This window comes from Plodia interpunctella, chromosome 15 (genome assembly GCF_027563975.2).
Source record: "Plodia interpunctella isolate USDA-ARS_2022_Savannah chromosome 15, ilPloInte3.2, whole genome shotgun sequence".
NCBI lineage: Eukaryota > Metazoa > Arthropoda > Insecta > Lepidoptera > Pyralidae > Plodia > Plodia interpunctella.
In genome coordinates this window covers 4,265,903-4,280,399 of record NC_071308.1, presented here as the reverse complement: position 1 = coordinate 4,280,399, position 14,497 = coordinate 4,265,903, and the positions used below count along the sequence as shown (strand labels likewise).

The 14,497-nt window shown below is 34.3% G+C and overlaps 2 protein-coding genes across 3 annotated transcripts; one reads left to right on the top strand and one right to left on the bottom strand.

Annotated features, from left to right (window-relative positions):
* Positions 1 to 5,663: 5,663 nt before the first annotated feature.
* Positions 5,664 to 11,043, top strand: LOC128675732 (odorant receptor 46a). Of its 2 annotated transcripts, none has more exons than XM_053755323.1 (9): positions 5,664 to 6,015; positions 6,169 to 6,380; positions 6,979 to 7,091; positions 7,294 to 7,369; positions 7,782 to 7,899; positions 8,798 to 8,897; positions 10,132 to 10,245; positions 10,470 to 10,625; positions 10,862 to 11,043. In XM_053755323.1, exons 1-9 carry the CDS (start codon positions 5,720 to 5,722, stop codon positions 10,913 to 10,915), a joined length of 1,239 nt encoding a protein of 412 aa, XP_053611298.1. In that variant the 5' UTR covers positions 5,664 to 5,719; the 3' UTR covers positions 10,916 to 11,043. The 2 variants fall into 2 exon arrangements, with proteins under 2 accessions (XP_053611298.1, XP_053611297.1); XM_053755322.1 differs by having other exon boundaries at positions 7,731 to 7,899.
* Positions 11,044 to 11,489: 446 nt separating this feature from the next.
* On the bottom strand, positions 11,490 to 13,653 carry LOC128675730 (uncharacterized). The gene has a single exon (XM_053755321.2). The coding sequence runs from the start codon at positions 13,487 to 13,489 to the stop codon at positions 11,714 to 11,716; it is 1,776 nt and encodes a 591-aa protein (XP_053611296.1). The 5' UTR covers positions 13,490 to 13,653; the 3' UTR covers positions 11,490 to 11,713.
* Positions 13,654 to 14,497: the final 844 nt, after the last annotated feature.

Genomic DNA, 14,497 nt, shown 5'->3' with positions numbered 1-14,497 from the left:
GCCCTAACAAGAACCATCTGTTTGCTTGCATAGAGCGCTCAAAGATCCGAAGTCCACAAACCGATCCGAGATAGTTTCTTAACTTACTTTGCAATGGAGGAAACTGTGGCAGCATCTGACTTTAGTTTCCATCTGAGTGGTTGATTCTAAGCACAACAGTATTTCCAATAATAAACAGAATATTAATTAGTAGGATAATACAAATAGAGAGAGATCAACAACAATATAATACAATGATTGTTTGGCGTAAAAGTTTGCATGTTTCAGTCACAGTCATTTATTTGTTCATCTCAAAAAAATACCTTCAGATCTATTTAAAATATTGGCAAACTATTTTTCTAGGTCCACGCACTATGCAAAAAACTAACCTGCGCTGACCTTAACCCCGCTGTCTTTTAGACAAAAGGGTGTTCTTTGTGCTTTGTACGTTAAGTCTCTTTGAAAATACAACTATTGATAGCAGTATGTTCAATTAATAAAACGATGCTAGTTAGAATGAGACATCATCAAATAAACAAACTCTGAGTGGCATCGACAACATCCAGATTTAGAGCCGAATGCTCGAAGTTCTTTGATACCCACTGTCGAGTATTTCGCGCTCTTTACAAGGACTCCCTGTCCTTGTAAAGAGCGCGCAATGCCAGTCCAGACCAGACATAAACAGTGGAAAGTCACAGATATGACACTACATTCAACTTTGTGTCACGAGACTTCTGGGTAAATCTCGGCCATGTTTTCTAAGATAAAAATAAAATATTACAAATTACTGATAGGTTTGACGTTTTGGTTCCCGCGTGGTATATCGGTAGGCAATCCAATTGTTGTTCAATCTCCAGGATAGGAGGGTAATACATTTGTAAAATTCTTCCGTAACTAGCTGGACGAAATAATTAAATGGACAAGACAAAACACAATTACCCTTACTGAGCATTAAGTTTGTATTGCGTCCAATGAACACAAATATAGAAATGCACACAACACTACAAAACCACAGGAAAATAATGTAACAAACATTAATAATAAACGTTGGGAATCAAACTACACAGTATACTGTGTAGTTTGATTCCCAACACATACACAGTTTAATAGTCACAATAATTTCTGTCATAAATATCTAACGGATAAATAGCTAACGTATTTACACAGTACGGTGGATTTGTCTACCAAATTACACATCATAGATTACAATATCTTTAGATCATTAGTTCTATACCCATATTTAGAAATATAAGACCACTAACTTTCTGTTCTTTGGACATTGTACAGTTCAGTTAAGACCTTTCGCTATTAAGAGCCTCATTGGTGTTTCTCAAAGGGCGTGCTTGAGGTGGGACCTCACTGTAAGTCGCCTTTGAACTTATTCTTTCATTCAGTCTTCTTTTAAAGACTATCGACTCAAAATTTCACGCTCCCGCCTTGCTTGTATTTATTAAAGCACTTATTTTGCTTGCTAACATTGATTTCGTTTATAATATTGTTACAAGTTTCATTTGATAGAAATACAAAAGTTGAGTTATGATATGAATGAGCAAGTAATAGCAATGGAAGATATGCAATAAAAATGTATATCTACAACAAAATAACCAGTACTAGATTTTATTGGGTTCGCCAATTGAATAGATTAGAATCGGGGTGTACGATTAGGACGGAACCGAGCAATCCTAGATTATGGATTCCAATACACCAATACGGTGTGTGTTTGTACACTACAAATCACATAAACTAGGCACAAAGACGATTGCCCAACATGCCGTGCCCCATTGTGCTACCCTTTGTGCTGCCATCTGCCAGCCGTCTTCACAATATCGTATTAAATCGTATCGTCAATATGTTATATAGTGACTAGCGGCATGTCCCTTCTTCACTCAGGTGAAAACATAATAAATTATCCACCTAAACCTTCCTCAGAAATCACACTATATATTGGGAAAACCCGCATGAAAATCCGTATATAGTATATAATGATAATCTATCAAGAAAGTGATCAACCAACAATTGTTACCATCGAAACGCTAAGAACCAACAATGATTGATCACATGCATCAAATACTCACAGATCTGACGATCTGACAACAGAAGAACACATAGAGTCGCTTTTTTTAGATATCTTAAATATAAGCATAATTATACCACCGAAACCGAAGTCGAATTGGTATGCGGTTCACTACCGGAATTATAATAAACCTTTCTTCATAAAAAAGTAAAAACATCTTTAAGGCCACGGCCACAATTAATAGGCACTCCGGTTGCACGGAGTACCTACTAATTCCATGCTTTAGGCACAGACTAAAATATGTTTTTACACTATCGCACTTTATGATATTTGACATTGACAGAAAGAGACAAAATATAGATATTATATTTATTTATGAATGACAGGGTACTATTTTAAACAGTTTGTTTATTTGAATGATTTCTTAGAAGCTAAGATTTATTATCGGGAATTAGCCGCGATTTAACGAAACGAATCTGATCTAATTGCTTCACGGGAAGTGCTTCTCTAATTTCTGTTGTGATAACCAACTCCCAAATCTATTTCTCTTAATGTATGAAAAGGAGAAAGTAGAAAGAATAAAGATAATACGAAATTAGGTTATTATTAGAGGTAGAAAAATGTAAACCATTTAAATTTACCATAACTAGTTTGCTTTTAGCAAAAAATTTTAGGTTTTTTTTAAGCAGTGGCGTCGTAGGACCACAGCCCCGAACGCAACCGGGAACATGCGGAAACGAGAGAGGTGTGATAGTTTTATCGGTCCCTCATGTATACACCACATCATAAACTGATATTGTTTCAGCGGCAATATAAATCTGCGATTAGTGCCGTGCCCCAAAGATAACACAGAGAATTATTTCCGTACATTAGTAATTAAGATACAGTCGTGATAAAGCCGTCCAATAGATCCATTATAGTATTTAACGGCCTATAATTGCCGAAGAGAGCATTACGGGGCTTTGCAAGAAAAAATATAGCTCTTGCAAAATATCGCCTGCCTTTTGTTTCACTGGAGATAAGGGAAGCCCGCGAAATAGCTGCAGATGAATCACTCTAAGTAGGCAATCTAAAATCAAAGATTTTTTCGAAAATTTCCTCTCCTAATTACCTATGTTAGACCGAAAATTTAGGTACGTTGACTGAAATAAAAAATTGGAAGATGTATGCGTTTTACAGTTTATACCGATATGACATAATCTGCAGTGAAAATCAAATGATAACTCTGGTGCGTTATAAATTGACGCTAACATGATAAAGATATATTTTTCACCCACATAGCATCCTGTGTATTGACATAACCCAAAAGTCGATTGTTAGATAATGTTTTTAGCATTGAGTGCGCCTACTGAATATTTAAAAATTGTATTTTTGTGCAGTAATGCCTTAATAAATAATTTAAGCTGCAATTTATTTAAACTCACTCATTTCTTGAACCACAACTACGATTTGAAAATTCATTATGTATTAACGTCGTAGGTTTGTTACTGTTTTACGCAAAATCATTAGAAATTTGGCACACGGGTAGAATATAACCTGGATTAATACATACATTCTATCCCGAAATTCCCACGGAATCATAACCCAATAAAAAATATAAAATAGGTATTTCAGTGTAACATGAAACACTAAAGTGAAGGCTCCAAGTGAGTCAATTTACAAAACAAAGGCAATTTTCATTCGTACTGTTTTCGCATTGTTTGTTAGATCACGTATTTCATTTTGTGCGGCCCGCGAATGGTGATTATGCAAATGTGTCCGCCCCCTTGCGAATCACATAAATCGTTTCATATTTTATCACTTTTTTGCATAATATATTTTGTGTAAGCCGACGATCATTCAGCCGCCGCCAAAGGCCCGTCTCCTTTGACAGATGATTTATTGATTCATTTCTATTAATAAAGATTAAGGCATTTCACACCATGATTCATAAATGAGAAATTTACAATACGTCATTTTTATTACTCGTATTACTATTAAATATAGGTACCTAAATAATGAACGGGTATGAAACGCACACGGACCATTTTTATAAACCTGGGACGTTTCGGAACGTGTTACAATGACCGTGCTACATTATTTAAATAGGTATATTTAATGAAACGAAGAGTATGAAATAAAGCTTAAAATTCATTTTACTCGTTTCATTCTCCCTTTTTTTATTTTCCATTTTATATGCCTAAATTCAAATAAAAAAGAATTTACACAAAAACTATCAACTTTACATGCATTGAAACCCATTTTCAATAGTGATCGGCGGAGGGCCGTTGTGGAAAGCCGTAAATTCAACAAAAACTGTTTTCGCTAGAGCTCTCCTGAATATTCGCCTTGCAGCAAATATATATTTTAAACCGAAACATTTAGCCAGGTACTTTTTTAAACTATGATTTGTTTTTAAGGAATGTGGGTAATTTGTGTTGTTAGAGATTTTAGATGTATTGTAAATCTGTATGTGTATTTATGAATAAAAAATGTTATAATTTATTTACGGCGTGATTTTTATCAAAATCGTATAATATGAGATATTAGCTGCGCCCCGGGGCTTCACTTCCGTGGGAATTTCGGGATAAAAATACCCTTTGGTTTATAACAGGTTATATTCTACACATGTACCAAATTTCTGATGAATCCGTCCAGTAGATTTTGCGTGAAAGAGTAACAAACATACATCCTCACATACTTTCGTATTAATAATATTTGTGGAATATATAACCACTAGAAGAAGTGCCACGAAAGAAACAGTCGTTCCGCAGACGCAAAGCATATAGATAACCTATTGCTATAAAATAACATTTTTGTTTGTAGAGGAACTTTATGAATTAACTATCGAAACATCACACAGAACCCCTTATGTGATTCTTACAAAATTATGAATGTCTGAAAGCTTCTTTGGAAACATAATTATCCCTAGTTAGGAGACGGTGTCTTTCTTATGAGTGTAATTATGTTGCTGTTGTAATTATAATAATTGCTTTCAACGACATATTAAATTAACTGTTTTAAGGCACATGCATGGTTAGTAAAACTTCAAGTAATGGAGAGTAGATAGAGAAAAAATAAGTGACTGATCTGATATCTATATGCAACACGAATTATCTCAATTAGTTTAAACAGTTCAATATAATGGCTATCATTAGGACTTATTACACTTATTACAGGACACAATTTAGTAAAATGAGCATACATAAGAAAAATAAAACAAATACGGACGGATGACAGCGCTGGATAACAAATAAAGAAGTCCTAATTAGATTACTTATAGGTAGCTTCTTGAAGAACAAACCATTTAAGACTAGGTAGTCTACGTTTGACTTTAATGAATAATTTTGATGAAATTTTGGATTGATATTACTAATCCAAAATTTCATCAAAATCAGCCGAGCGGTTTAGCCGTGAATGCAAGACAGACAATAAGATATACTGACTTTTGCATTTATTACTATATTAGTGTGGCAAAATTATAGATATAATTACATAATTATATCTATAATTTTGCCACATTATCAATCAGTTTGAGTTTGATTGAGAACATGTAATTTTAATCATATGCATTTATTTATCTGCCTTCAATGTGTCTACCCTTAACAAAGAAGGTTGTAAAATAATGTATAATACCCACTTAACGGCTCTCCCACCCTGCTTTGTACAAAGGCGCATGTGATAAGGTTCAAGAGGTATTCTTAAATGAGCCTTCAAAGGCGTCGCTACATCCCAATATAAGAAAAAATGAAAATTCTCACCGAAAATATGAAAAAAATGCTGTCTCCTTTACAACCAGCAATTCCGTATGGCGTGCTCGAGTCTTGGGAAGATTTAAACCCCAGGCTTTACCATGCTGTGCACATTTACTGGCTTAAATTCTACGGCATGTGGTACAACAATTTCTCGCCAAAAAACATACTATTCTGGGTACAGTTGACGTATACGATAGTCGTGTTATGGCTCGTGTGTTTCTTGCCTGGCATCGGAGAAGTCGTGTATTTGCTGAAGCGAAGCGAAAACATTGCTAACATTGCTGAAGGGTAGCTATATTTCCGTTTGTACAACGTATTTTGTTTACTTTGATCATTGACTGAATGGATTATATTGAACGATGAATCATCCATTTCTTTCACTCGAGACTTTGTCCATATTAAATTCTTTTTGATATCAATAAATATTAACATTTGTTGCAGGTTGTATTTGTTTTTAAGCGAGATGTACACGTACTTCAAAATAACCGTGTTTTGGCTGAATAAAGACAAAGTTATGAGTCTGCTCGAGTATTTGCACTGCGATCAGTTTAAGCCGACAGAGGCAGAGCATAGGGAGATTATACGAAAGAGTATTAAAACGGCGCGGTTTGTGATGACATACTACTCCACAATATGTGTCGGCGCTGTCTTGGGTAAAGCCTTTTATGGACTTAGTACATACTCTTACTTTTATAAAGAGATCTCAATTTGTTTCTGCATATTTTTCATCATACATATTTTAGTTATCTCGCACCGTATAAGCGTACGCATTTTGCTTTGAAACAGAATATTTTAGGGTTTATGATTTTCCTCTAAAATTATTCCAAGTAACCGAATCACTTTACGTCCATTACACCAAAAATACGATAATAATACTTACCCTTACTTGACCTTAAAACTTTTACAAACGCACAATCCTGAGGCTCAGCCGATCACAATAGAATTTTAATACAAACAGTTTCGCAAAGCTTATTTTAGACTAACCTTGTTTAAATATGTGTCCATAACCAACATTTTCACCCATATATGTACTTATTTCAATTGTAAGCAAATTAACATCCCTCGATTTCGCATTATTTATCACTAACAAAAATCCCGTGATTATGGTTTCAACAGAATTCCCAATGTGCAAACGATCGAGCAATAACATTTTGTACAAATTATTTTTTATGCCCGACTGATTGGCACATTCGCGGACTTACTGGCCATTTATGAATCGTATTGGTATTAAACTGCTATTGGAATTTTCAGTGGGAATTATTATGCCGTTAACAGAGAAATTCACCATTTTGCCAACGAATGTGGAATATCCGTTTTTCGATGTTTACAAGTCACCCGCGTATGAAACGTTGTACGTACATCATGTAAGTAAACAGACTTTGAACTCTTTGCCGACGAGGTTTTAAATAAGTTTTATTATTAAAATGTAAGCGAGTAAGTGAAGTTGTATATGATAGTCTAATTGATTCAATAGCTTTTGATATTGCTAAGATTAAAGTTAATTATTGTTATTCATTTACATTTCCATGGAAGAACTAAGACTTATTAATTCTGGTTAACTTTCAGATTTATTACAAACCAGCGACTTGTATAATTGACGGAGTAATGGACACGATACTTGCAGCTTTCGTCGCCTGTGCCAGTAAGAACTTTACAATTGAGATGTGATTTCTACACATTCTTTATGTGAACATGCTCAACACACATATAGCCCAAGACAATATAAATTAGAATGGATTTTTTTTGCTTGGATACACTTTGTGCAATTATTTTTTTGCTTGGATACACTCCAGTCATTACAATCCTATTAATAATGGTATCCTAATAATTAATCCTTAAAAGTAGCTGAACATCAAATGTTTTGAAATATTTAAATTGGTGAAAGGTGAAATTAAAAAAAAAACAGTTAATCCTTCCTTGCAACTTAAAACTTGCCACGTTCGCTTTCCAAATGTACTTAATTCCGTTCCGTTAATTATTACTCATATTGTTTTATATTACAGTTGGTCAAATAGAAATTTTATCTTTTAACCTGCGCCATTTTGACCTGGTAGCGCAGCGGCGTCTCCAGAGGGCCATCGCGGCCAAGGACCCCAGTGGGGCCTATCACAGAGATTACCACATTCACTCGGTACTCAAGGATTGTGTTAGACACCACAATAGCATTATACGGTAAATAATTTATTTAAGACTTTTCTCTCTCTGTTCTTCTCTTCACTTTTTTAAATCTTCTTATAGTCTTTTTTATGCGTTGTCTCTGTCATTCAGAAGCAAGTTATGAGCTGTCCTAGAAATGTACCTGATGCAAACAATTGATTCCCCGAAACAGATAATAAAACTCTACTGCAATGAAGCTGAAAATTTTACTTGACATTCATTTGAGTTCCTGTCATAGATTCCTTTGCAAGACCTCACAGACAGACAGACAAACAGACGTGGCAGACTTTGTCTTGACTTGACTAATTATCTAAGGATGATTACGTATTGTCTAGAAACTTAAATTAAATAATGGAAATAGGTTTCACTTCGAAAATTACTTTACAAATCAGTCTCGAAAACTTTGCCTCCAACTTACTATATAACTTATTTTGGTTCCATTTGGACTTAGGCAAATTAGTTTTCCATTGGTCTCAATGACTGTGGCTCTGAATATGCTAATGTATTCGGCATCAAACACCGTGTTGCCAAGTAACATTTTACATTCTGACAAAATTTCGTAGAAAAATTACGAACAACCTTTGATAACAATTCTTGGTAGTAACCAGAAAAGAGTACTTCATCTACTTTTTATTTATTTTAAACTTTATTTACCACTTTATTTACGAACATTTCTAATAAAATGTACCTAGATACTTATAAGTAATAACTGAAATACTCTAACTGTATCTAACCAATAAAGATTTCAATGTTTTAAGGTCTAGTGGGTATGTCTCGCCCATATTACTCAAATTAATAAATGGATGCAAAATATGTAACAATTGAGCAACTCTTGCAAATCATTTTGGAGCAAATAATTATAATAGTAATTTCAGATCGAATGAGTAATTTAAAACGAGTATATCGTTCACAGTTACGTGTCAATGATAGAGGGCGCCTTCAGCCTGGCTTCGGCTCTGCAATTTATGTTAAGCGTGATGGTTCTCTGTTTGGTTGGAGTCCAGTTTTTATCGGTAAGTTACTGATAAAGTAAATAAAGGAGGTCACGCAGTGATTCGCACTCGACCTTTCGTAATGGTCTTCACGGCAAGAGTGACCAAAAATATATTATCTCAAAAACCTTTGTCGTCTAAACTTAGCAAACCGCACTGACCCCGCCACCAGGCAGGGTCTTGGTCCGTCCTTCTTATTTATCCACCCAGTCCCAACATTGGAGTCATCGGTAATGGCTTTAATGATGGCTTAGTAGGATGAAAAACAAAATATCAACACTTTTCTTGTAAAAGAAAAACAATTACTAGAAAGCCAGTTACTAGAACAATTCTCTGAAAAAAATAAGTATGCCCAACCATGCGAAATGGAGAAGAAATATTAGGAAACTTGAGCTCCAGCGTCTTATACCTTTCAGTAGGTACATACAAGATTATTTTGGGCGACTTCAATAAATTCTGACACAAGTGTCAGCAATAACACACTCGACAAGAAGATTCGTAGATCCCAAACATAAAATACAAATAGTTTAAATTCATTCGCTTAAAGGTAAACAAGAATAAAGGGATATGTATTGTCGTGGAGTTTGCAAAAGCACCGGTCTTATTGTAATGTCCGCCTTTCCATTTCTTTTCAATAACAAATTAGTGAGCTTCATAAAATTTAACAGCTTCCAGATCTCGCGATTACTTCAAAAGCTGTATTGTTAGGAGTTCTGTATAGGAATTGTTAGAAAAAAAGTGAATAAATCGAATACGAGATAAGTAATGCCTAAATCAAAGCATTTATTCATGAATTCACCTTTTACAGACACATTTTCACGTCAACTTTGTCTATAAGGCCTCGTATTTGTGAAGAATGCCGGGTTCTTCCCCAGGAAAAGTCGGATTAAAGTCCAGGATCTGCTAATGACTATGTCTAAAACAGGACAAATAATATATGTAGGGACCTTATGCAATTCAAACATGGACAGATTTGGGATAGTTATATAGATACACAGACAAAAACTTATAACTCCCGAAGGGGAGTTATAACTTTTTGTCGGCTGTCGTCGGGAGTTAAAAATATTTATTTTATGTATATGTGGTACTAATATGCCAGAAAGTCTGATAATTAAGTAATCATGCTATTTTCATACTCCTATTAGCAAAAACTTTATAAATATAGGTGTATTTTATAAATATATCATAATTTTTCGTTATAATAATTAGGTGATATTTTAATTTGATTTCCGTTTTGAACCTCTCTTATTTGTAGATCCACGAGCCGGCTAAACACCCAATGCAGATAATGTGGATGGCGATCTATTTGACGTGTATGCTGATTGAAGTTTTTATCCTGTGCTGGTTTGGAGATGTCCTCATTTGGAAGGTAGGTACAAAACAATTGACAAATTAAATAGGGACAGTCTTGAACAAAAATCAATGAGATCATAGTGTAACTAATATATTGAAGCGGTGGACCAGCGGTTAAAACCCGCATGTGAACCAAAAGGTCTCAGGTTCGAATCCTACTTGTGCCGCATGAATTTGTATAATATTCGGAGCTTCTAGCTCTATGTGTCACAATATATTTTTTATATATTATTTTTTCAGAGCATTGACCTCAGCCATGCAGCATTCGAAGGTCCCTGGATAAACACTGAACAAAAGTCGATGAAGTACATAGTCATATTCATGGAGAGATGCAAACGACCCATGAAATTAACCGCGGGGAAAGTATTCACCCTTTCTTTGGATACCTATACAATAGTAAGTTTTTATTTCCAAGAAAGTACCTAGCTAGACAGTTATTACATTCAATTTTTCATGTTATCGATATTTACAAAAAATTTGCAGTATTTTTTAAAGTGAAAGTCTTTGGAAGTTCTTATACTTGTTTATATTTAATAATTTAAATATAAAATACACATTCAATTCTTAATAGTTATGTAGCCAGAGGATTGTTACTGAACAGTCTTCTTTTAAAACTACTTTTATTTTTACAGCTTATAAATTGGTCTTATAAAGCATTCGCGGTAATGAGCAATATGAAGAAATGAAATATTTTTAAGTAGTTTATAGCCCACTGCTGGGCAAAATACTCTACATGGCCATTTGTCTCTGCTTTAGGATAGAAAAATCGAGCTCCGTGGCTTTCGTGTAAAAGTAGTAAAAATAATATAATAAAAACGCACAAAAAATGATAAACTTTTAATGTCTTTTTGATCCTTAAGTTACCTTTTACCTTGTTATCTTCTTTTATCTGATAAAAATAAATCACGTAATCACAAGTACTTTCGAAAATTGTGTTATAAGTATGGAATATACCTATATCTGAAGAGTATAATAGCATGTAATGTAAGTATTTTCAGAGAATTTTATTCTTATTTACTCATCTACTTTTTCCTAATTTCATACATATTTAAGTAGTAAAAATTAATTAAAGAGCACGAATTAACTAAAGCAGTTAAAAATCGTTTTTAATAAATAACATCGAATTTGTATATTTTACAATAAAAACAAAAGTATATTTGAGATTTTCATAATGAGTCCTTGTACATGATACTAGCTGATGCCCGCGACTTCGTTCTGTTATACGGCGTTGAGGAAATAGGTTTTTAAAAAAAGAATTAATTGATTTGAGGCAACCGTCTAGCATGGAAAGGAGCTCGATTTCGACTGACTGAAAGGAATGGACTAGCGACTAACGTCGCAACCGAATCTGCTGATGCAGCAGTCTGTGAGTGATGTAAGCACTAAAGGGTGCATATGTATAGTATAACACCTCCTTGGGGTAGACTAAACATAGGGTTGAAACTATGTTTAGGAAGAATTGTAAAGAGGAAAACCACTTAGGGTTAAACATTAATTCTTATACTGGGAGATGGTATATTTTCCTTAACGGAACAAGGTTTACTGAATTTAGCGGGAGTAATATTCTCTGCAATTGGAATCTGATCAGTTGGAGAAACTGCAGGGATTGGAGGAATAGTATCGGGAAGGCGACGGGATAGACAGTTGCGCGATTTAATATACATAATAAGTTTGGTTATACAAAAGATTAAGATTACACAGATTATAACTATAGTAATAATTGAGTAATGAGTCTCGTATTTAATAATTTGATGTTCATTTAGAATTTTATCTGTTTCTTTAGCAATGGAATTTAGTTTAGATTTTGTTTCTAATGTGAATGAATCTAGATTTATATTATGCAACTTAAGGGGAGGCTCATTACTTATTATTTTATTAAACTTATCTAAAGTGCAACAAGAATCATTAATTAAGTTGAAGTTAGAGTGAACAATATTAACATTTATTTTTACATTATCCAATTTAGGTATCAATTTTGTACTTTTACAGTGGGCCATACAGTTATTAGGGATAGTTAAAATTCCTGTTCCGATAATGTTAATATCAACAAGTTTTTCTTTAGGACATTCAATGTAAAGTTTACTGCTTTTAGATTGTACATATAGCCAATTATTATTATCGAGTGGTTGCCATAAATCTACGTATCCATAAAAGAAGTCTGTTTTACACTGCACGGGGAGAACACTTATTGTATTGGACAATAACTCACTTTCACAACAGGGGTTAACACTGGACGGGAACACTGTCATAACGTCACAGATGTACTCGCGCGGGCTTATCGTTATGCATTCCTTTAACGAATCAAGGTTACAATATTCGGATTTGTCTATGGTCATTGCTATATATTTACTACTAGGTCTTATGAAACTAAAAGTATTAGGTTTATCTTTAATATGAGGAGTTGGCAATGCTATGTTATGATACAAACTATAATCTTTAGGGGACACTAGAGGTATTTTCAGAACAAAAATAATCTTGTTGCCTATACTATAACACACTACACTGGATACATTTGTAATAATATGTATGTTACTTAATGTTAAGCTTACAGGTAACTTAAGGTCTACAGGTAAGTATCTGTAATTATTGACAATTTCTTGGTATAAGTGCGTGGGCGGTAATACGGCCGGGTGCAGGATGTTTTGACTACTAAAAATAATAGCGTTTGTTATGTCTTCGAGGTGGAATGATAAGGTGAGTATAGATGCTTCTAAACTATTGAGTATAAAATCTATATTCGTCTTTACAACTAATTCGTTTGAAATTAAAGTAATATTTTTTAATGTTGAAGAGAAATTATCGATAACTAGATTAAGGCTGACCTCATTAAGTTGTATACTTTGTAATGTTTTATTAAAATTTGTCAAAACTTCAGATGTTATTAGGATATTATCTTTTATTAATGAGCTCAGTCTTTTTTCGTTATCTTGAACATTTCGAATGGCATTGTCATATTTTATGGCGTCATTTTCATCAAGGGTCCCAAACACGATTTTGGAGAGAGAACCAACGGCACCTATCCAGGCTCCTCTTCTAGATCTTCTATTTACTAAGTGCGAAATAGTGGAATATTCAGAGACAATGTCATGATATCTTATTGTTAAGGGTTCTAACAGGTTATTACATTGTAAATTATATGATTTTTCTAATCTAATTTGGTTACATATGTAGCGTGTTGTACCTAATACTGAGTTTATATTTTGCAAGTGGGGTTCAATGTGCGAGATATCGAGTGGGGTGACCACGTCTAAATGACTCATACGGATTTTAAGTTCACCGATAGGGTCAAAGTAAATTCCGGAGCTCACGTTGATTTGATGAATAAATTCCGGATGACCTTGGGCCAGTATGCTGTAAGGAAAGAGACTTTACTTAGTTTTACCTGTATGACCTAGTGCCTATCTATATTAGTAACTAAAATATAAACTTATACCTAAACCTAATTTAAACTTCGTGAGTTTCCACAGGTTTCACCTCATCAAAGTGATGTTTTACATGCCTTTTATTTATTAACAATGATAAAGTGTGGTTACCATGGACTTTGACGATTTTATATGGGCCTTTCCAGAGAGGTGATAAGGCTTTACGTAATCTAAGATGATTTTTAAGTAATACATAGTCGCCAACCTTGTATTCTATTGGGCGAGTACGATTGTCATAATAAGTCTTAGAACTAATTTTAGATTTTTGTATGAGCGCTAAGGCTTTATTTCGAGAATGCCTTAGGCGATGTTGCAACATTTTTACGTATTCGGGGTAAGTAACACTAGAGGCGTCACCATAAACGGAGTCTGGAATGCGAGGTTTGTGCCCGAATAATAGTTCGTAAGGTGAATAGTGTGTGGTAGAGTGTACGGCGGTATTATATGCTAACATGGCTGTGTAGACATAACGGGGCCAGTTGTCTTGATTTTCATTGGCATATGACTTTAAATACTCTTTGAGAGTAGAATGTGACCTTTCCAAGGCGCCTTGTGTTTGGGGATGATAAGGGCTGGACCACAACTGTTTTATTTTTAGAAATTCGCAGGTTTTCTTGAATAAGTCTGCGGTGAAGTTGGTGCCTTGGTCAGTGAGTATATGTTTAGGAATTCCGAATAATGAAATAAAATGGAGCAGGCATTCGCAGGATTCTTCTGCAGTAGTACTACGAAGAGGATATGCTAGCGAGAATTTCGTAAGATCGTCTTGCATAGTTAGAATGAATTTGAGTTTGGCTGTTCCGGATTCAGGTAAAGGACCTACAATATCAATGGACAATCTTTCGA

Bases quoted from the DNA above. Each gene is read 5' to 3' on its own strand.
- LOC128675732 (XM_053755322.1), top strand. From the start codon at position 5,720: ATGAAAATTCTCACCGAAAATATGAAAAAAATGCTGTCTCCTTTACAA. The intron at 6,381-6,978 runs GTAAAGCCTTTT...TGGAATTTTCAG, and splicing joins ATGTGTCGGCGCTGTCTTGG to TGGGAATTATTATGCCGTTA. The intron at 7,092-7,293 runs GTAAGTAAACAG...GTTAACTTTCAG, and splicing joins AAACGTTGTACGTACATCAT to ATTTATTACAAACCAGCGAC.
- LOC128675730 (XM_053755321.2), bottom strand. From the start codon at position 13,489: ATGAGTCATTTAGACGTGGTCACCCCACTCGATATCTCGCACATTGAA.